At 36.8% G+C, this 24390-nt stretch overlaps 1 protein-coding gene across 1 annotated transcript; it reads left to right on the forward strand.

Moving 5' to 3' along the window:
• Positions 1 to 223: 223 nt before the first annotated feature.
• On the forward strand, positions 224 to 24157 carry LOC123322788 (transcriptional repressor scratch 2-like). The gene is made up of 3 exons (XM_044910805.1): positions 224 to 427; positions 6077 to 6303; positions 20993 to 24157. Exons 2-3 carry the CDS (start codon positions 6099 to 6101, stop codon positions 22105 to 22107), a joined length of 1320 nt encoding a protein of 439 aa, XP_044766740.1. The 5' UTR covers positions 224 to 427; positions 6077 to 6098; the 3' UTR covers positions 22108 to 24157.
• Positions 24158 to 24390: the final 233 nt, after the last annotated feature.

Raw genomic sequence — 24390 nt, forward strand, 5'->3', positions numbered from 1 at the left:
TCCTCGGGCGAATTTTTCGCACAGCGGAATTGTTTTTTTCCACCACCGTCCGACACGTAAAGCGTAGGGGGCAATCGATGCGCGGCACCCCATTCCTGACGGCGCACCAACTTTCGTCGGCGATCGAGAGGGGTGCGCAACCACCTTTCTTGCCACAGCGGCGCACTTCCCTTCGTATAAAAGCGAAGCGGGGTTAGAAGCGAGCGTCAAAACGAAACGACAAGGGGTCTGTTTGTTTAGTTTGTTCTGTTTCGCCGGCTGCGGCCCGTTTTTCCTGTCTCTCTTTCCACACTATACTTCCGCTCACTTTCAGTTTTCCGCGGCTCTATTTTTCCGTCTTGATGTGTCCGTTATCGGCTCTGTGTGTGTGATTTCGGGTTGATGAACGAAACAACTGTTCGCTCGTTGTTGGGAACGAGGCTAACAGGTAAGGGGTGAAGATTTTTAGATTTTTTTTTCACCCTTTTATCTCCACACATCTTCCTGGAATACAATGGAAAACTTTTAGCATGATCTTAAACCCAGATAGTACCTACACCTTCTAAGTGCTATAAATGATTTGAAACTACCAGAAATATCTTGGAATAGACTTATGAAGAATGAAACGTTTTGATCCATTTGGAATTCGAGGAACTAACAAACATTATCTTAACAGTTTATCGCACATCAAATTTTTCGCGAATTGATCATAGTTTTCAACGCACAAATTCCAATAAAAAAAATTTCCTGACAGTTTTTCCTCAATCATTAATTCAAATTTTTTGATGAAAAGAAAAATGCTTCAAATAATATAACTACTTGATAAAATGCAATTAATGTGAAGTCATTTCGGAACTATAGGTATAATTTTTTAGCTGTGTAAGCACTAGCAGACACTTGACTGCAAAGACTTCATAATTTCGCACTTTATCATAAAACAAGACGGAGTTTCTCAGTAGAGAAATTTAATGACAATGAGTCAGTGTTATACTACAATATACTAATACAAGAAGTTCATTAGACAATTATAATTAAGGCATATTACATATCCGAAAAATCTCAGGTTATCGAGAATTTGAAAACTAATTTTTCTTGTTCAACTTGGAAATAATCTACCGAATTGAAATGGGTCTAAACTTTTGTATCAGTACTTCACTTATCCATAAAATAATATCAACAGAAACTGTTGTCGCTGGATCAATTTTCATTGATATTATGAAATCTTTTAACTAGTGCCTCTCGACAATTATTATGGATATAGTTTCTCTGAATAAATCACATCTCAACTCTCCAATTATTGAGCTGATTGTTTTCGCCTGCACAGTTCCTATAAAAACTGATTTTTCCTCGGCTCCATTTCTATCAAATAGTTATGTATACAACAGGTGTGTGCATTGAAGAAATTTTTTTCTAGTCAAAGGGTGGACTTATTATAATACACAAAGATGAATAAAGATTATCTTATAGTTCAAAACTCTGATTAGATACTTTTTTCGATTAGAAAGTCGTTGGCAAATAGCGAATTATGTCAGTAATTCTATAATTCTATTATTTCTATCCATAATAACAATTCACTCACTTGTTGCACAAATAACTATCAGTTAGTTATCGCCTTGCAGAAAAATGGGTTATTTGGACAAGGGTACAGCTGTTGGGTGGAATTGTCAAATTATGTATTGTATGGAGTGAAATACTAAAGAATCAGGGAACTTCACTCTGAATCTAGCAGCCTTCAACAGGTGATCATTCTTGAGAATAATTTGGTGATTACGTTTCTTCTAAAAAAAAATAATTAGAAATTCATTCTATAAGCAGAACAATACGTACAGTTCAAAGGATGTATTCTTGAACTCAACTATCTCTAAGGGCTGCTATGATATTAGTAATATTCAAACTTTAGTAACGAATCTAGTCTTTAAGATTTTATACAACATTTGAATTGATGTGGCGGATACTTGATGAAAAATATGCATTCACCCACCTGAAGATGTATAAGACTCAGAAAGTCAGATGTGAGAGGTCGGTTATAGATCAATTGGAAATTTACCATCCTCATCTTCCATTTCGGTTCGAAGTGAAATACTTTGGTACATCATTGAGAATGCAACTGGTATACCAGTTGCATGTTTCTCCGAAAATTATTATTTATTTTCGGCTAGCAATATTTTATTTCAATGAAAACCGTGATTGTGCACACGAATTTAAAAGAACTATGGAAATATTCATCAAAACTTTCATGCGAAATCTCAATTGCAGCTCTGAAATGAGATAACCAAAACCTTCGAATAAATTTCCCAAGCAAATAAGTTTTGAACAAAGGAGTGTAGGTATTCTGAATTCCAGAATCATACCTCTAGCATCCAAACTAACCTCAAGAGTTAGAATAGGGTATATTAGTTGAGTAACACATCATTTCAAAGTTTTTTAAATTTGAATTTATCCAAGATCTTTTTTTTTTGAAGATATGATTAAACCCTCCAAAGATTTTTAAACGTTTTGAAGGCAGCAACAGTTTCCAGCAGCGGTTTTTTTCTTTCAATTTCGCTTATACCATATAGAATGTAAAAAATACCCCCCCGCATAACTCTCCGAAGTTGAACTACCTTGATACAGTGAAATGAATAAAAAAAAAGGGGAGCTCGGGGTTTTTTGATGGACATGGGTTTCTACCAACATACTGAACATGATTCATAGGGTGAATTATTTTGTGCATAAAATACTTCCCCCCCACCAACCCTCTGAAGTTGAACTATCTTGATGCAGTGACAAGTGTAAACAAAAAACCGTTGCTTAGGGTTTTTTGATGGAAATGGGTTGTTACCAACATACTAAACTCGACTCATAGGGTGAAATATTTTGTGCATCAAAAACTATCGCCAAAAACCCTTTGAAGATGAACTATCTTGATAATGTGAAGTGTAAACAAATACAGAAGTGTGCCACACCCGAGGCCACATCTATGAGCAAAAGTCTGAATTACGAACTGATATAGTGGAAAAATAGAAACCACGCGAAAGGTAATATTAGGAATATTGAATTATTTTCAGGTACTCCTGAATTTTGGAAGTATATCACTATGGAAATTGTTGCAATATACAATGTATAAAGAATGGGCAAGTTTCCTAAAACTCTAAATTCGAATTCAAGATTATTTATGGAAAGCCTTTTCCATTAGTTATCCAACACGTAAAAGATTCGCTTCAAAATTCAGACATTTCAGAAATATACCCTTCGAAACTTAGTAAACATTCGAATGTGTGAAAGCTTGTGACGTAGAATGCCTTTATTCAAGTCTAGTAATTTTTGTTAATTCGACAACACTGGAATCGATCAAGAAGATATCCACAGATTACAAAAAATTGTTTCTGTAATCTGTGTCTATACCTTCTTAAAAGCGATGACATTTCGTGTCATTGTTTGTTATTCTTGTCAAGTGTGATCACCAAACTTGATATTTATTACGTCTATGGTGATCAGAAAGCTTTCATGACCATCACTGACACAAATGGGCGTTGCCGGATTGTAAAAATGACGTAGAATGTTCATAAGAGAGCACTTCTGAAATCAGAATTTTCGTAAGTGAATACAGACAAAATGCAATATGTTGAATTCGAAGAAAATATATTTCGATATATTTGAGTTATAAGGATTTTAATGACATATATTTCGAAATTTAGGAAAATACCCCATTTTATCGCTGATATCACCCTGCCGCTATTTTGATATGATGATTTGATATATTAAAAAACCGTCGAAAAATTATTATGAAAACAAGTTTTATGGGCACTAAAGTTCAACTTTGATGTAGAGTTTTTTTTTGCTCATAAAAACCAACTAAATTGGAAGAAAAGAGAAGGGATGATATCAAGGCTTCCTTACTTCAAAAATCAAGGCTTTACGCACAAAATTGAAAGCGTAAATTAAGAACTAGTGAATGCCGTTTTTGAGTGGAGATTCTTGAGCTATTATTTCTCCTACAGGCCGCAGTGAAATGTAACCCCATTATACACGGCGAGTCCTTGACTCTTACAAATATTTCAATAGTAGATTCTTGAGGTCAAAACAAATACTATTTTCCTCTACGATGCTGTCCGAATCGGATCGGTTTAAAATATCAGGCTGTTCAAAAACCATAAAAAAAATTAAAAATTTAGTTCTATCTCACAAACGTTCTATCGAATGAAATGAATTTTGGAATGTAGTTTTTTATTTGTTTAATGAATTTTTTTCGAACACAAGATATCATTCACTTCTTTCAGTTTTCTCATTATGACCATTAAGTACCATAAAAATACCAAAAATGCAGAGAACCCAACTTTTGAAACTAAATTGGACGCTATTTAATGAATATTTGAACGTTTTGCGAAATGAAAGTATTCTTTATATGTTCTCGTATAATGCGCTGTTTTCGAGTAATTCGATGTTCAAAAATAAAAAATATCTGTGGTATTCGGAAAATTGGGTACTTTGACCGAATGCAACTCAGTTTAAAAGATCCACAGATGTGAAGTGTCATAGATTTTGCTTGTTATTCTGACGGCAATTTTGTATCTCCAGGGGTGGCATAGCTCATTATGAAAATTTAGAATGGCTATACAGGGTCTTTCACGAGGAAACTCACCCATATTTATACGGGAAACTACTGAACGTATTTTCATGAAATTCAGCACTTATAAGTATTTCACGATGCTGATGAAATCTAAAATATTTTCAAGGCATGAGCACCTCCGGTTTTTCCGGAAATGACGTCAACTTCCGTTTTTCAAATTAGAACACCATTTTTTTTATTGCAGAAATAGATTCCTTAGAAAATTTCAAGTTATTTTGATGTAACATTTTTCAGTTTTGGTTGGAAAATTCTCTCTGAGCGAGAAAATTCGAAAAAAAAATCGAAAATAGAGCTCCGCTGAAACAAGAATAACTTCGAGGTTTTTGGATGGAAAATTTTCATTTTTGGGATTTTTCAGGATGTAAGATTGATGTATCCACTTTAAAAATCGAAATCGCGATTCATGATACAGGGGGTGAAAAAATCGCTTTCAAAGTTAGGGATGACAAAATCGTGAAAAATCAATTTTTTCGAATGAGAACCCCATTTTTTTATGGCAGATATTGAATCTACAGTTCCTGAAAGTTTCATCTTTTTGGCGTGAAGGGAAAAGAAATAGCTGAAAATTCAAGACGAAAAACAGTTTTTTGTGAATTACTCAGAAAACATCCATTTTAGGGCAAGGGTGTGATGTATACACTCAAATTATTTTTCAACGTAGATTCAATATCTACCATAAAAAAAATGGGGTTCTAATTTGAAAAAATTGATTTTTCACGATTTTGTCATCCCTAACTTTGAAAGCGATTTTTTCACCCCCTGTATCATGAATCGCGATTTCGATTGAAAAGTGGATACATCAATCTTACATCTTGAAAAATCCCAAAAATGAAAATTTTCCATCCAAAAACCTCGATGTTATTCTTGTTTCAGCGGAGCTCTATTTTCGATTTTTTTTTCGAATTTTAGCGCTCAGAGAGAATTTTCCAACCAAAACTGAAAAATGTTACATCAAAATAACTTGAAATTTTCTAAGGAATCTATTTCTGCAATAAAAAAATGGTGTTCTAATTTGAAAAACGGAAGTTGACGTCATTTTCGGAAAAACCGGAGGTGGTCATGCCTTGAAAATATTTTAGATTTCATCAGCATCGTGAAATACTTATAAGTGCTGAATTTCATGAAAATACGTTCAGTAGTTTCCCGTATAAATATGGGTGAGGTTCCTCGTGAAAGACCCTGTATTATTATCTTTTTATCAGGGCCGAATCGGAAGAAATGTTATAAGAAAAAAGTGTTTCTTTTGACCTCAAGAACCTACTTTACGAGTCAAAGACTCACTCTGAATGAAATACGCCAGAAAAGATCAATAAAATCTTTTTACGCCATATTTCAGGTCCTTGAACATACTTCAGCAAACGACAAGTACTAAAACTTGACTAAAATATGCAGATTTTTAGCATTCAGATTTTACTATCGTTCGTCCAAGCTCTTTTTCGAGAATAACTGACTCGGTAAAATTTTCACTATCTGATGCCTTTTTTCCAGGGACCACAGAAGCAGCAACAGCATGCCGCGCTGTCTCATGGCGAAAAAATGGAAGGCATACCCATGGCCCGATCGAGCCGATCCTCCGGATGAGGAAGAGGAAGAAATAGACGTTGTGGGGGACTCACCGGCGGCCTCATGCTGGGGCCCTTCGAGTCCCACAGCGGGGGCTACCGCGCCTAGTCCACCCCCCACGTCGCCTCACGGGACTACTCTACTCTACAACGGTGAGTTGTTCGATATCATTTCCAGCGCTTTATGATGATTTCGCCGGCGGAACAAAACATAAGGCTTTCATTTTATGACCCACGTTTTGTGAGGAGTTTCTCGAAGGAGAGATATCGAGTGGTAAACGTATACGTGACCATTTTTGGAAAAATACAGAATACATTTGTAGAATCAATCTTTATCACAGAAATCATTTGGAATAGAAAACCTGTTTTTGGTATTCAAGATTGAACGACGTTCAATAATTGAGATTGAAATGGAAAAGAGAAAATTTTAGGGGAAATAGGTTGAATATACATTTTTTTTTATATTTTAAAACTTGCTTAGATTCACACGTCACTAAGTCTATTTGTTACGTCTTCTTTATATTCTTCCCGAGTCGATTAACAATAACACAATTCCTAGGCCAACTTCTTTGTTCACTATCATTGCCACATATGTCCATTCATACGAGGATGTATTGATATCTAGTTAGCCTAGACCAGTTCCATGCAAACAAAAATATTGCGTTACCATAGCAACGAACAATAACTCATTAGAAGTGTCTTTGTGAAGTTTGAGGTGAAAAAAAGTAAACCAGAGTTACGCAATAAATTAGAAGACAGAAGATGTCCACTGAAATTGTGAAAATCGAAACCATCATTAAGTACCTGTATTTAAAAGGGTTAAGAGGTAAGTAGATTTACGAAGATATGTTTAATACCCTTGGTAATCAATGTCCTTCGTATGCCACCGTGAAAAATTGGACTGCAAGCTTTAAAAGAGGTAAATTTTCCATTGAAGATGATGACCTATCAGGAAGACCAGTTTCTGTGTCAGTCTCCGAAAATATCTATGCAGTTCATGACATGATTCTATCAGACCGTTGAATTGGGTTAGAACGGATATCTGAAGCACTGAATATTTCATACGAAGGCGTTAATCATATAGTTCACGTCAATTTGGATATGAGTAAAATTGCTGCTAAATGGATCCCAAATGTTTGAATGTTGACCAAAAGCGTGCAAGGGTAGAAGTATCGCGTTCGATCTGTGCTCGATTTGAAAACGATGTAGACTTTTTAAACCGAATTGTTACTGTGAATGAGACTTGGTTACATTTCTACGATCCAGAAACAAAGCAACAATCGATTCTCCAAGACCTAGGAAGTTGCGTGTCCAAAAATCTGCTGAAAAAGTTCTTGCTTCAGTTTTTTGGGATTGCCATGGAGTAACCATAATTGATTTTTTGGATAAGGGTAAAACAATAACCAGAGAATACTATTCGACATTACTGACCACTCTACGTAACAAAATCAAAGAGAAAAGACGCGGAAAGCTATCCAAAAATGTTTTGTTTTTGCAGGACAACGAATCTGCACACAAATCTCATGTTGCCATGCAAAAAATTCGTGATTTGGGGTTTGAATTACTAGAACACCCCCCTTATTCACCACATTTGTCTCCATCTGACTATCATCTCTTTCCTCAACTGAAAAAAAAGTTTAAAAGGTCGTAAATTTTCTTCCAACGAGGAGGTATTGAAAACTGTGGAGGTCTGGTTTGCAGAGCAAGAAGAAATATTTTTTTTGAAAGGTCTAGAGACGTTGCAGGTTCGCTGTAATAAATGTATCCAATTAAGAGGAGAATATGTTGAGTATTAAAATATTTTGACATTGAAATTTTGTTTGGTTCTATAGTAAGCTGAGTATTTTTCAATATATCCTAGTAGATCACCTTCATACTGAGCAGGGTATAAATGAAATAGTTGCAAAAAAATCTAGGGAGTTTTGTTACAAAATAAAGCGGTTCTTTTATATAAAATTTTTTTTAGCAGATCCCGCTTACGTATAGCCCCTCCCTAAAGATGGCACCTGAAAAGCAATTTCAATTGTTTTTCTCAGAAACAAGAAAACTGACTGAAATGAGAGTGCGTTTAATTAAACAGACTTTGTGTATGTGAGTGAGAAAAGAATAATGACAAATATTGGTGGTGTTCTCCTTCGATGTCAGCATTATAAAGGGAGTTTAAAATTACTCGTTTTTTTTTAACGAATAAAACACATAATTTGGAATCGTTTTCAAAAACTTTTTATTGGTAATTGAAGTATCAGTTATGACATTTATGTACGAAAAATAATATCTGCCAAATGGCCTCCTCTTCCAGCTCCACAGACGTTCAAATTTTCAATGAAATTTTGACATAATTGAGGCTCTAACTCACTGATTACTCGAATAATTTCATTCTTTAGTTCGAGAAGCGATTGTGAATTATTCTTATAGACCTGGCTTCTCACATAACCCCCAAAGAAAATAGTCCAACGATGGCAAATCACATGATCTTGGTGGCCAATTGACATCAGCGTTTATGGAGATTATTCGTCCCGGAGATTATTGTTTCAATAAATGAATTGTGTCATTTGCAAAGTGAGGTGTAGCGCCATTCTGTTGTAACCAAATGTCCTCTTTATCAATATTTATTAATTCGGGCCACAAAAATTCGATTATGACCGAACCGGTCTCTTGAAATTTGTTAATAATTCGACCAACAGTGCTTGCAGGTGGACGATTATGTAAACCATAAAATTCACATAATTTTCTAAAAAGCACTTTTCACAGAACGCTGATTTTCATGAAATAATTTAACCATCTGAACGCGTTGTTGTATCGTGTACGAAGCCATTTTTATAAATGTCGTACATCATACTTTTCAAATGTCAAAATACCCAGACAAATTCGGTGCGCCATCTATATTTTATTTATTCTTAAAAAAACGCGCAATTTTACGAAGGCGTAGAAGGGCCACATATATTATGTACACAGGGTGTACATTATTATTTGAGTTTTCTTCTATGAGTGGTCATAACAATGTAACACTCTTTTTGAAAATAATATATATATAACAATGATATGACAACCTTCTACAGACATGAAATGACATGAATATTTTTTTAGACATAACTGTTTTTAAGGTACATTCCGGATATTTTATGAAAAAATTTCTTTCTCATATGTACTCAATGGACAAGAAATCAGTACACCTCGAGGTACACCCGGTGTGCTTTAATGTTTCTTACATGAAGAGGTCATTACAACGGTGAGAAAACCTCATATAGGCAGCTCTATGACGAATTGGTTCATTTCCAAATATGCTGAGATATTCATGAGAGGATTCAGATTTCACAAAATAAACACGTTGTTCTTTAATAAATATTGAACTTGTATTTTATTGGAGAAAATTGTCATTAGGTCCATGTTTTTGAATAATTATGAAATTATGGTCATAGACGGGTAGAGGAAAGGTTGGGCACAACCTCCCCCCCCCAGTACTGAAATAGTAACCATAAAATAACATTGAGCTCCCAGCCCCCCCCCTCTGTATATATGGAGAAATAATCTATGTCGTCGTAGAACAACGTTGTTAAATTCCGACTTTGAACTCGGAATTTAACTAAATTCCGACTTCAAAGTCAGAATTTAAGGAAAAATATTTTTAAAATATTATGTGGCCCTTCTACGCCTTCGTACAATTTGAAACACCCTTTAAAATAAATATTCATTTGAAATAGAGTGGCCAAAAACGTATCGAAATATTCGTTGAAAAGGGAAGATATATTCGGTTACAATGGCGGAAGCAGAAAATAATAACAGTTATTCTATATTCGCCCGCTATGTATTTATAGAGAATATGTATTAATCACAAAGCGGCTATTGTCGAAATTATAGAACCGGGGATAATAGCAGTATCAGATCCAAAAGAACTCCAGCAAATTATAAAAGTGCACGTTTTCCTTTCGTAACTGGAAGCGAGCTGCCAACCCTCGATAACTACCCATACAGCATGATCCAATTTTCCTGCTACCCACAGACCGTCTTCATCGTGGAAATATCGACAAATTGCACGTGAAATTCGACGGGGCGAGCTAGACAGCAACAAGTTAATTGCTTCTTTTATATTTGTCGCCCGTGCATCAGAATTGTTCGATTTGATGCATTTGCCAAATGAATTTCCATTATCGCGGAGACAAAATCCGCGAAATATGGGCCGCGCTTTTTCGGTTTTAATTCGATTCGCAATAGGAAGCCATGTACGGATTGGAAATGAAATATTCGCTGGATGGAAAATACGTGTTTAGTGGATTCAATTCCGGTAATTGGAAAATTTCTGGAAACGATACAAGATCGGCTTGCGGGTTTTATCGATTTCGATTTATTTTTGTTGTAGTTGCGGAGTGATTTACAGTGGTTCCACACAGCTTGAACGTTAAATCAAGTAGGTACTTGATAGACATAAATAAAACATGTCCTGTTGGTCGAAAAATATCCAACGCTCGTTGATTCAGCGCTCAGTGAACTGTGACCATATTTTACCAGGAGATATACAACTTATTATTTTTTCAACAGAATGTCTACCTTGAAGTGTCTACAATTACTTCGGAGATACTTCGATCGTGAATGCAAGAATCTAGTTCTGAGTACTTTTCGTACTGATTCGTACTGATTCACTTTTCGTACTGATTTACTTTTCGTCCGGCTGTTCGTCACTAAGCAATATATAGGGTGTCTGTAAACAAATGCGAAGGAATGCAGGGGATAAGATTCCTTGTTGAAAATAAGCAGGGGTAGTTAATATGATTTTTTTTCGAAATCGACCACCCTTCCAAGATACAGCCTTTGGAAGGCGATGGCGAGTTGACAGTTTTTGATTTTTTTTTACGGGTTCTAAAAAACACTGAATCAGAAAACTACTGCTCTTAGTAGCAGGGGCGGATCCAGGATTCGAATTTGGAGGGGGGGGCACAACCGCCTCCTCCCATCTCTCCCAACCTTAAATTTTTTGTTCTAATCTGAAAAATACTTTTTTATGCTAATGCGCAGACATCTTTACGCTTTTCCGGGTTGAAAATAACAAGGCAGACAGAAAGATAGACGAAATCTCCGTATATTTCATTCCATGGAACACTTGAAAACTTGAAACTGATCGAAACTGCTTTTAAGTTTTTATTTATTCCGAGAAAAGTATCGCCTGTATCGAAATTTTGCAAAGGACTTTTTTCTCCAGAATTGAATGGAAACCATAAGACAACTTTTTTTCGAATATTTATACCACGAAAACAATTTTTGAAAAAAAATAATAGGGGGTTATTATTTTCAACCCTTAATAATAAAGATGTGAAATCTAAAGAAAATTGTGTGAGTAATATCTACTTCATATTAAGTATAGTTTTATGACTCAGTTTTTCTTAGAACCCGTAAAAAGAAATTAAAAACTGTCAACTCGTCATCGCCTTCCAATAGCTGTATCTTGGAAGGGAGGTCGATTTCGAAAAAAAAAATTATAGGAACTACCCCTGCTTATTGTCATCGAGGAATCATCTCCCTAAGTCCTTCGAATTTGTTTACAGTCACCCTGTATAAGATCCCGGCCCGATTGAATCAAATTTGTGAATACAGAATTTGACGAAAACACGAGTGCCTGTGACAATAACTGTCATTGATGTTGTCAAATTAATTGTTCACGAAATAGGCTAAATGCTACCAGTGAATTAGGTACGTGGTCTGAATGTTAGAGTTCAGTATAATCAAGAATGGATAGTGATGGCGATATACAGGGTGGGCTTTTTAAAATGAAACAGACGAAACAACCATCTTAATTGTTGAAGAAAATAATTACCAATAATAATTATTTCGTTGTCTAATGTTGACAATTAACGGTTACCATCGTAACCACAGAATGAATTAATCAAATTATTGATGATTTCACATAGCATGGTTTGCGGAATGACTGGTACTGTACGAAATTCAAAATTGAATATCCCGAAAACGAATGCATTAAATGAGAAAAAAAATTAATAACTTGAATTCAGGATAAAAAGGCCTTTCGAATGAGGTATCACATACCCTATCGTTCCTATTCAAAATTTAGCGGTTGGTGTTCTAACACTAAGGGTTGAAGCGATATAGTTGTGAATTTGACCTTAAAAGTTGTCCCCCTCGAAACAAAAATCGACTTGTCCGAGCATTTTTTCGAAATAAATTTATTCCCCCCGTTATCTCGTCTGTTTCGTTTTAAAAAGCCCAGCCTGTAGATAACAGTTACATTTCACCAGAGCTTAAGGAATTGGCAATTTCGAACACCTTCATGGGACCATATCTTCTTACTTTCATAAAGGTATGTGAGGTCAACGAAAAAATGTAATAAGCAAATGGGCAAGAAACTGTCTATATTGTCTCGACTGCTTGCTATCATCGGCTGCGCCTCGGCTACCAAGTTGCAGACTCGACTGTAATAGACAGTTAGAAATAAGAAGTTACCCGTTTTACGACCTTACCAAGGTGTCCATAATTGCCAATTAACTGAGCTCTGGTCAAGTGTTACTGAAGTCCATATCGCTATCACTATCCATTCTTGATTATACTGAACACTAACATTCAGACCACGTACCTAATTCACTGGGAAGATCTAGCTGATTTAGTAAAGAATTAATTTGACAACATCGAATGACAGTTATTGTCACAGGCACTAATGTTTTCATCAAATTCTGTATTAACAAAATTGATTCAATCGCCCCGAGATCTAATATATTGCTTAGTGACGAAAGCCGGACGAAAAGTAAATCAGTACGAAAAGTGAATCAGGACGAAAACTCTTTTGTGGGAACCAAATTTTTATTGACTAATTTGTGTTCTAATGTGATTGAATATTTTATTTTTGTGTCACTCCATTCGGAGAAATCCACACTACATCGAGCACTTGCGTATGTAATATCATAATCAGATGATGTAATAATTAGCCCGTACGCTGTTGCCTACAAACGACATCGTTATACGTGGCAAAATAGCTGAGTAGCGCCTAGTCCATACTTGATTCACCCGATATATGTGGGCACCAACCGAACAATTCACCCCTTATCATGAATGGAAATTGTATGCAAGAGAATAATTGAATCGGCTAATTACTAATTATGAATGTGTTTCGAGTACAGAAATATATATCGAAATTGCATTGTTAATGTATTCGGGGATAATGAATTTTATGGGAAAATTGACAACATCGGTCAATTAAGAGTTATGTGCTTTTTGTATGATTGGATTGGTCGCGTTCAGTTCGTTTTTCATTATTTCATGGAAATAATTAGGTCTAGTTCGTCGTTGTGTAAAATCACCTATTGGGTTAATACAACGTGAGGCTTGAATATCAGGTTGATGTTTTCCATAAAAGGGTACATATTGTCAGTTCTTTTGGCTCTGGCCCTATATGACTTTCCAGTCTGTTCGACTTACATACTTGATTTACTGAGAAGAACCAGTCATAGTTGAATGTGTTGCGTTTGCTAGAAGATTATCCTAGGAATTACTCGATTTATGAAGCCAGGAATTAATTTATTGGGGAAGCCGATGTATCCTTATTCTATAAAGAATGCTCCTCACAGTCAAACTCAAATATACATAATATATGTCTTTCAATATAATATTGAGAAACATGTCCATCTGCAATTCCTTTGTTTTCTTGTATATAATATTTTTTATGTTTTCAATTTTTCTTTAATTGTTTCATCAGTCTACTCTATCGTTGTTCATATGTAAACAACTAACCTTCCTTCTGTACCGGCTTCGTGGTTATCACCTAGCTGATATAGAAGGCACTTCACTCAAAGTTGCTCAATTTCTCTCTAGTTTAACTAATAGATTATTTCAACAGTGCGATAAATGCGGCGATATTAGGATTGCTCTGAGTTTTTGAGGAAAACTTTTGGCGCATCCGACGATGATATTGTTATTGTCGTGATTGACAGAAGAAGAGTTTTGTTCCCTGCCCGTAAAGTGTTGCTCGCAACTGGGTCAAAAAACGCCTGCCAAACCGGCAACAGGCAACCCAATTCACGCTAGGACAATATGAATGTGTTCGAAATTCTTCCTAGTTCATTTTCTGCTACGTTCAAGGATATAACGTTTGCGTACGTTATACTATTAACTGTTATCGTTTTCGGGATTTTTACTTCATTTGTATTTAGGAACGAGTATACATATATTACATATGGCTTGCCTCCTTTCTTTCTGTTTTCCTTCATTGCTTCCTGAAGTTCTGCAATGTCTCTGCTATGATCTCTAAATATTTGCTTTTTCCTTTCAGTTTACTTGGTTGTTTATAATTACTTTTACTACTGCTTCACCTTTGTGAATCTGTTGTCTCCAGAGAGGATTATTATTATTTCATTCGTGATTTTAATTCTCCCTTTCGTGAAGTATTTTCTTATCCTATTTGTGTCCCTCTGCAAGTAATTTTTTATTGTTTGCCTGTCCTACCTATTTGAGTACCTAATGTGTGTACTTAATGTGTACTGCAATGCATATGGGAAATAGACAGTATGGTCCACGGATTATAAACCAACAGGTCCAACCAGATGGTTAATTTGGCCATAAAAATAACAACCAACACAGTTTTTCCATGGTGCGGTGATTACGTCCCATCTCACTCAGGAAGGAGATAATGTCAGAGGGGGAGTAATTCTTGAGTTTCTCTTAATTCAGCTAGAGAGAGCCAAAGACTCACCGCTGGGAAATCACTGTGGATGTACTGAATCGTTTCGTCTTCCTCTGGGCAAAGCCTGCAGAGTGATTCATTGACGATATTAAGTTTGTGTGAGTGAGCTCTGAGTCTACAATGTCCCGTGGAAACCGCCGTTTTAGATCCCAAATTGGTTTCAGATAATCCTATCCATTGTTTGGTAAATAGACTGGAAGGTACTGAGATGGCCCTGTGAGAGTGACTCAGTCCAGTGTTGCGCCAATATTCCAGGACCCTCTGCCTTATCCAGCTATTGTTTCGTTCCCTAATTAAGGAATTAGAAATTCCAATAGTAGGTTCGAGGCCCATAAACGCTCAGGTTGGACCTTCTCTGGCTAAAGCATCCGCTAACTCGTTGCCTCTAAAGCCTGAGTGTCCAGGTACCCAAATAAGTTGCAGTCTGTGGTGACTTTCCAATTTGGAGAGATAAGATCTGCATTCGAGTACCTGTACTGAATTGCATTTGTCAGCTGCGAGAGATTTGATGACAGCTTGACTATCCTTTAGGATTTTTATTGACCTACCCGTTCAATCCATGTCAAGCAGATGGTTGGCACATAAGTTAATGCCGAAATTTCCGCCTGAAATACTGTCGCCAACCTGCCCAGACTAACACTGAGTTCGATCAGCGGTCTGCGGCTGTAGACTCTGGAGCCCTGTTTGGTACTGGAGCCATCAGTAAACCAGCAAGGTCCTTGTTAACACAGAGAGTTCTTTGTGACAGAGTCATTCGTCTTTGCTTGGAATCAGAGAAGTGAAAGTTCCGTGCGTGGTGGTTCTTGTGATTATCTGATCAGTTCTCATGCCATTAATCACATCTGCCTCCAGATGGGCTAAGTGCTGATTGGACACGAAAATGAGTTTACCAGGATCATTCACGGTTAGATGGTGCAGCCTGTGAGTTGCTAGTCTCGCCTCTCCCTGGACAAAAATGTGAAGGGAAGGGAGGTCGAATAGCATCTTCATGGATGGACTAGTAGCGTATGTTGCTCTGGTCTCCTATTTAGGCGACGGCAATGCAATGCCAGGATTCGGCGCATTGAATAAAACAGTTACTGGTTATTATGTCTAAAGCCTGAGTTGCAGTCTGTTGTGACTTTCCAATTTGGAGAGATGAGATCTGCATTCGAGTACCTGTACTGAATTGCATTTGTCAGCTGCGAGAGATTTGATGACAGCTTGACTATTCCTTAGGATTTTTATCGACCTACCCGTTCAACCCATGTCAAGCAGATAGTTGGCACATAATTTATTGCCGAAATTTCCGCCTGAAATGTTGCCCAGACTAACACTGAGTTCGATTAGCGGTCTACGACTGTAGACTCTGGAGCCCTGTTTGGTACTGGAGCCATCAGTAAACCAGCAAGGTCCTTGTGAATACAGAGTTCTTTGTGATAGATCCATTCGTCTTTGCTTGGATCAGAGAAGTGAAAGTTCCGTCCGTGCTGGTTCTTGTGATTATCTGATCAGTTCTCATGCCATTAATCTCATCTGCCTCCAGATGGCCTAAGTGCTGATTGGACACGAAAATGAGTTTACAGATACTGGTTATTATGCATGCAACAAATTGTGACAAACCACCTGTGAATTCCTCATCATCAAAGGCTCTCCACTGATATCGATTTATATAAGCGTCAATTTGAAGGGGAGCTGGACGTTTTAATTGGAGATTCCCCTGGATACAATCCAAGGAAAAACAAAGATATTCAAATAGGATTCCACTCGGATCAGGAAGTACGAAAGAGCGTTCGTCGTCGTAATGAACGCGGTAGCGCTCGGCACGAAATTATGCAGGTGGATATCTTAGTAGTGCAAAAGCGGATATTAAGTTTGTTTTTATCGGAGTTTAGAGAGGATCATCGCGCGTTTTAATACCTCCTCGTCCTCGTATCCGAGTTTCAAGGCCAGCTGTTGCAATGTATCCGATTTAATTAAAGGGCTCCTTTTCCCCATTCACCCCACAGCTGTTGCACCGCCGTCGGCCAGGGACGGCCTGTTTTGCACAAGGTGTTAACTGCGAATAAACACAGCAGATCCCCATTTCATCGTTTGCTCCATTTCAGTTCGATTTCAATTAAATGCCATGCATTAAGTCGATACTGAGTACATGGTGGACAAAATTCGTTGTCTACTGAAGGGATCTCGAGAACTATAGCAGCTAGAAGAAAACTGATGACACATTCTCTAGCTCTTTTTTCTTGACTAATCCAAAACTGAAGACAGATCCAGCCTAACGTTCATAGATTTTGAGTTATGAACGAAAATTGAGAAATTGTCATTTTCAATGATGCTGAATAACTCGCTTATTTGAACTCGTATTTGAAATCCGTTGTTACATTCTACAGGCACTTTTTTGTGAGAAATTCGAATATGATTTCATAAAATTTTTTGATACAGCCATTTTCGAGATACGACAGGGATTTTTGATTTTTCCAATGTAAACTATAGTTGAAAGTTCTTTCATCTTGCTGAAATTTTTTTGCTAATTTTAAAAACGTATCATATGTCGCTATTCACATGAATATAACGTAAGAAAAAAATTCAATACTTTTTCCTGCTTTTCGATTTACTGTTGAATTTCAGTAGGCTGGCGTAACCATAGCGACCATTGAAAATGCATTATGGTTCGTGAACTCCACATAATTCTATGTTATCTCAACCTTCTGTGATAGGAATCACCGACTTTCGAATAATTATTTCTTTTATATATCGATATCGAGATACATATCCTTCAAAGGGAAGAGGAGAAGGTTTGTCTGTTAAAGAAGAAAATTTATTCAATTATCGTTCTTTTATTTATGGAAGAAACTTAAAGAGTCTGTAATATAAATTAAATACGATAGACATCTATAATTATAATGGAACCATTAATGGATTTCGACCATCAACGAACTCTAACACAAAATTCGTACCAAAAACCTACCTGTTTTGGTAAGAGTCACGGCGTATTGGCAAAATTGAATTTGTCCACGAATTTTTCATATATGTGTCCAAGTCAATCGTTGGAGACCATTTTTGGCTTAGAATTAGAAAATTAAAGACATTCGGACAAAATTATAATGCCCTCCTCCACCAAAAAGCAGTTTTGGAAAAGTGTTCTTTTATTTATAATCTGAGAAGTCTATTCTTTCACACGATTGAATGTATGGGTTTCGGATACACTGCACTACTCGAATACTGCTAAAAACAGGACCTCAATTATGATTTAGGTGATATGCATTCCAGAAAACTTGCATTTCAATTTTCATCGGTCAATCAAAAACAAATGAATTCGTTGAAACGAACAAAATTTCGTTGCCTGTCGTTGATTTCAAATAGTAATGGAATTTCTAGGTACACATAAAACAATCATTTTCAATTCAATTTCAATTTAATAATATGTTCATGCTAATTTGTGTTCGTGTCATTCCAATCAGAATATCAAAATATTTTCAGTATTTTTTTTCTAGTTTTAGAATCAATACCACTGCCACTCTGGAGTTGAAAGATAGGTATATTAAATGGTTTAATATTCATCAATATGCAGGGTCTATATAAATTATTGTAACATCACAGTGGGCCTAGAAATATTCTCGTTTTGTAGATTTTAAAAATGTTCACAGAAGATTCGTGAAGTTTTAATGAAATTGAAAATACATTAATTAGAGATTAAGACTGCCAATTACGAAAGTTCACTATATCTGTTAGTATAGAGCGTCAAAGTTATGTGTTATATGAAAAAACCTACCACATTCATTGTTGAGGTTGTTCGTGGCATATGACTCTTTGTCTCGTACAAATATCACGATTCCCAAGACAAGGACTGACACCAAACAAATTGAGAATTACAGACCAATCACGCTGTTGCCAGTAATAGGAAAAAACTTTGAGAAAATAATAAAATCAAGACTGATGAAACTGATGGACAACAAGATCCCAATCTATCAATTTGGTTTCAGGAACAAAGTGTCAACCATACATACACTAATCATACTTACTCAAAATGTTCAATGCAAGAGAAAACAGGGTCATCATTCTGTTGCAATGTTTATGGATATACAAAAAGCCTTTGACAGCATTTGGCACTCAGGACTCATATTCAAACTCCATAATCTCCAGTATATTGCTGAGAATAATAAATTACTTCCTTAGTAGTCTATACAAGTTAAAATAAAAAACGCATTGTCCAACGAATTCTTCCCAAAGCAAGAACTTCCCCAAGGCTCTTCATTATCACCATACCTATATAATATATATTGCTCTGATATCTGATGAATTCATATATATTAACGTTTACTGATGATACCACCCTTATTGCACATGGCAAAACCATATCGGACATGATGAAAAAACTGGAAAAGATCAAGGAGAAGAGGACCCAATGGATGAACAAGTGGAGAATGAAAACAAATCCCAAGAAGTCAAAATTTATTATATTTTATCACAAGATCAACCATAACTCGCTCGCAATTACTCTGGACAACACTATATTGAAGCCTGTCACAAACTGCAGATACCTCGGTATGATAATTGATAGCAAACTCAACTTTAAGATGCACATCAACTCCACCAGAGCTAGCCACTTCAGGTCACTCACATATAGAGATCAAGGCATAGATACAAACACAGCGTCAAACATCTACAAAATGATCTGCAGACCTCTTCTTGAATATGGTCACCAGATACTGGGTTCATGCAACAAAACTACGATGAGAAATATTGAAGTAGCGGAACGAAGCTGTCTATGGAAAATTACCAAGTTGAGACATCCCAACAATCCACTTCACAATCCATCTAACCAGTACCTATATGAAAAAACCCAAATAGAAACAATAGCCCATACAATACATAGATTGAATAAGAAATTTATTAAACAACACCACAACATAAATATAATTGAGCCACTTAGTCATCTAACGTCCCCCCTGCAGGTACCCAAAAGGAAATTACCTGGACTACCTCTATTCGAACACTTGCTGAACAAAAGATGAAAACTCAATACACTCTCTTTAACATACAATGAATTCAATCAACCTAATAATTGAACCTTTTATCTATTTACATTTTTATACTTTGTAAAATATGACTCTGTACATGGGCAGGAAGACCTAGGTCGTTAGCCCTTTGAAACATTGTTTCAATAAAGTTTACTACTACTACTACTACTACTACTACTACTACTAAGTTGTTGTAAAGTAATAGGCTTGTTTTTCGGTAGGATGGCGCTACACTTCATTTTATAGAAGACAAAACTGTCAATTGATTACTTGTCATATTTCCTACACAAGTTGTCACAAGAAATGGCGATATTACTGAAAAGCAAAGATCATGTGATTTGGAATATTAAAAAGTTGAGTTTATAAGCACAGAAACACCAAAATTGAGCCGTAGGTACATAGAAGTTCTATTGAAAAAAATTCAAGTTGAGTTTATAAGCACAGAAACACCAAAATTGAGCCGTAGGTACATAGAAGTTCTATTGAAAAAAATTCAAGTTTTATTTCCATATGGCTACAAGGGGCAAGGACCGAAGGCCATCATAGCCGCCAACAAATTTATTCAATATTGTATTACTTTTGACGTGGGGGTGTTACCTATATTTGAGGAAAAATTAGCGACATAAAAAAATAATTGAGTATCAGAAAAACGACCTTCATAATTGGAGGTTTAGCTATCTGTCAACTAAGCCACTGAAATCACATAAGTTTCATCCGCATATCAGAAAATCACTACCCCCGAATTCATTGTTAATAGCATCATCTACATACTGCAACTTTCACTATCCTACACCTCAGCTCGTAGGTGATACTTCTAACATTGACTTCTGCGGATGGAACTCAAATCTTCTTTTGGCTCAATGATCAAAGCACTGAACCAGCAAACATGATATAATACAAAGGATTCGAGTCACGCCCAGAAAGGATTACTTTTTCTGAAATTAAGCACTTTGTCTACATCCTCTCAATTTATCTTCATATTAACGTAATTTTGGTCAATCTGAATTGATTTTATGTCACAAATTCAAGAAAATCATTATTAAATCTCAGTAGTCATCTGAATTGTAGCAAAAAAATCAGAACTATCATTGTGGGACTATGCATGAGTCGATTAATCATTTCACTATCATTTTTCTATATTTACGGTTTTTCTCTCTTGTTACAGGTTACTTTCAAGATCCTACAACTTGCACGGCCACCTATCTACCACGTAACGAACAGACGGGTCAGTCGCAAACTCCTTCCTATGCGACACTGAACACGGTGATTGAAACAAAAGCATTCAATTCGGAATTCGTTCCTCCACCTCCGGAGCCTTTGCGCCAAAGAAAATCACTATCCATGACCTACACCAGCACCGGGGCCACTCTTTCTCTTCCACCGAAAAAGAAAGACATATACAGACCGTACTCCCTCGACGATAGACCCATCCTCCAGTCTATCATCAGGGTGCCGGCCGAGGAAGATCTGCACGCAGCGCACGCCATTCTAGACCTGAGTGCTTCGACCACAGTGTTCTTGACAACTCCACCCGCGATCCCGCAGCATGAGCCGACCCACGAGGAAATGCTGAAGCAGGAACACCAAGTCCTGGAAGCTCAACAGGACGAGAACACACCAAGCAACATTCCATCCTACAAAACAGGGAAGACGATAGCCTACACCTACGAGGCGTTCTTCGTGAGTGACGGAAGATCGAAGAAGAGACGGGTACCGGACGATCCGACTGGCACACTGACGGCGAAAGCTGTCAATCCCGAGAAACCCAAATACACGTGTAGCGAATGCGGTAAACAATATGCCACTTCTAGTAACCTCTCGAGGCACAAACAAACGCATAGGAGCCTCGATTCTCACAACGCCAAAAAGTGCATCACTTGCGGAAAGGCGTATGTCAGCATGCCAGCGCTGGCCATGCACGTTCTGACGCATAAATTAGCGCACCGATGTAGTGTGTGCGGAAAACAGTTCTCCCGTCCATGGCTCCTACAGGGCCACCTGAGATCCCATACCGGCGAAAAGCCTTACGGATGTGCGCACTGCGGGAAAGCCTTCGCCGATAGGTCGAACTTGAGGGCGCACATGCAGACGCACTCGGTCGACAAAAATTTCGAGTGTCTGAGATGTCACAAGACCTTCGCTCTCAAATCGTATCTGAACAAGCATCTGGAATCTGCTTGTTTGAAGGAAGAGCCAGGGGGGGCGGTGAGTTCAGCGGAAGAGTCAGTAATCAAAACAATTCCAGACCCTACAGTTCCTCTTAGAGTATATGCTGGATAAAAGACTGATAATTTCGTATCTTGCACCACAACTCCTAGATTGACAACGAAATGCTCTGATGTGTTTCACTCATGAAACACTTCACACACCAATCTATACTCAAGGTGCTTGAAATTTTGATCCGTTGTTTTTCTTAGGGGTTACTACGAGAATATGAGGTAATCGTTCTTCACTCCAATTCTAGTCATCTCTAGTCAGTTTGTAGATATTTATATAACAGTTAGTTCGTAGTTGGGTCACGTTATCGAAACGCCCAGATTAGCAATGGTTTATTCTTCAGAAACTATTGAACCCCTTGTAAATACCTTCCCTAAGAGAGATAACACATCGCAACACGTCCACTAAGTTAGGATTAGATTTAAGCTCTCTTTAACCTATTAGGTCACCACCACTCACTGAATGATGTAAATAAGTATATGATTAAGCAGAGCAAGCATCTTCGTACCGCAAAAGAAACAAGGCTAGTCATAAACCAAATTTTAGTTTATTCCGAAACTGTTAAGGAATAATGGGTGTTTACTCACATGTATATATAAATTATTTATTCCAAATATAACGTAACGAATTATTTATTTTAATTTTAAAATCGTATGAGGTTACTTTCAAGTCAGCAGTATCCTCAGTATCACATTTACGCTCTATTCAATGAGCAGAAAGTACAAATATACCAAAGAAATACTCAGAAATGTCAACGAAAACATGACCAACGAAATGCTGGGCAAAATACATTTCATGAACCTTTATATCGTTTTTCAAATATTTTACTAAAAACTTGCTCTAATTTCTGTCCCAATTCTGTGGAATTTTTCAACTTCTGTCAGTACGAGGACTCTTGTCGAAACCAGCCTTGTTCAAAATTCGAATAATGCTGTGTACTCTCCTATCGCATTTCAAGTTTCTAATTTTATTTTGAACTTTCTCGTTCTGGAGGTTTTGAGCCCAACGAACAAAAGCAAAGTTTCATAAACAACGAAGTTATGCAAATAAACTAAGTATTATTATATACATATTTAGATTTAGGGTGAAATTAAGTGAGATTCATTGTACATTTCTAGTCGCTGCTTCTAGTCCCGTTTCCAGATGAAGGCATGTCGTTTTTGCTTCATTTCAAAGGCCACAATATTTCTTCGTTGTGAGCTTTCAGTTTCTACCTAACCCAACAAGATCGGGGTTAGACCTTAAAAACAACCCTCATTGCCAGTATCGAAATGAAATCATTTTCGCCAACGTCTTTCAATCTTGATTTTTCTTCCGAGTTTCTGGGAAGTTGACTTTGAGTTAGCCATTTCATATTTTCATTTCGAGAGCATTTAGTCAATTTTGTCCCATTTATAGTCAATTATATTCAGTTTACCACCCTTACGGGTTTTAGATGTGTGAACTCCAGAATTTCAAAAAATATTCCAAAGATGTTTCTTGAATGTATCAAACATAGATTTACAATTTTAAAAGGTCGTTCAAAGTAAATTCAACGAACATATATAATATAGCTTAGGCCCGTATTTTTGCAAGCGTACTTATTATATTGATAACCTTTTGGAAGAGATATTTATTTAAAAGTGGCCAGTTACATTGCTGGTCTTAATGTAGGAAATTTTTTGTGTAATTCCAAATAGTTCTTACGTAGTGGGGGCCAGTGCAATAATGGTCCCAGCGCTGGCCAGGCGAGTGTATTCTAGTCATAAGCCAGTTGAAGCCAGGATCAGAGAAGGACGAAGTCTTCGCAGAATGTATTCTCATTGTATCGATTCATTTCGAAGTAGTACTCACGATAATGAAGATTGCGATCCAAGGCACGACGAAAAGAACATAATGAAGTTCAGTAATTAGATGGATCGATAACAATCAAAGTAACAGTTCTGATGGAAGCATATATCTACTTTTGAGTAGCCATGTATGCGAAAGCTTAGGTCGTTGAACGCCAGATGTCGCATCGATTTATTTATTACTTCGATGTCCCCACTGACTTTCAACAAAAGGTCCCCTGCTTCATTCAGTTGGCATCATTGGTTGAGTTACGCGATACTGACGAGCTCAAACAAGAGCGAAACCGGTCTATCGCTACTTTCCTTCGATGTCGGCAAGTTCTCCATGGTATACTGAAAGTGTAGATTTCTGCTAGTCCGATATATTTTGTTCTGATATTTGGGAAAAATCAATTCGTTCGTATTTGGGAGTTCATCAAATATAAATTTTTAAATTACATACAGCCCAAATAGAAAGAAGGGAAATACTTAACGTTAATTTGGATGATCATGAAAAATTTTTCAAGGAAATGAACAA

The sequence above is a fragment of the Coccinella septempunctata genome, chromosome 1 (assembly GCF_907165205.1).
Source record: "Coccinella septempunctata chromosome 1, icCocSept1.1, whole genome shotgun sequence".
Lineage (NCBI taxonomy): Eukaryota > Metazoa > Arthropoda > Insecta > Coleoptera > Coccinellidae > Coccinella > Coccinella septempunctata.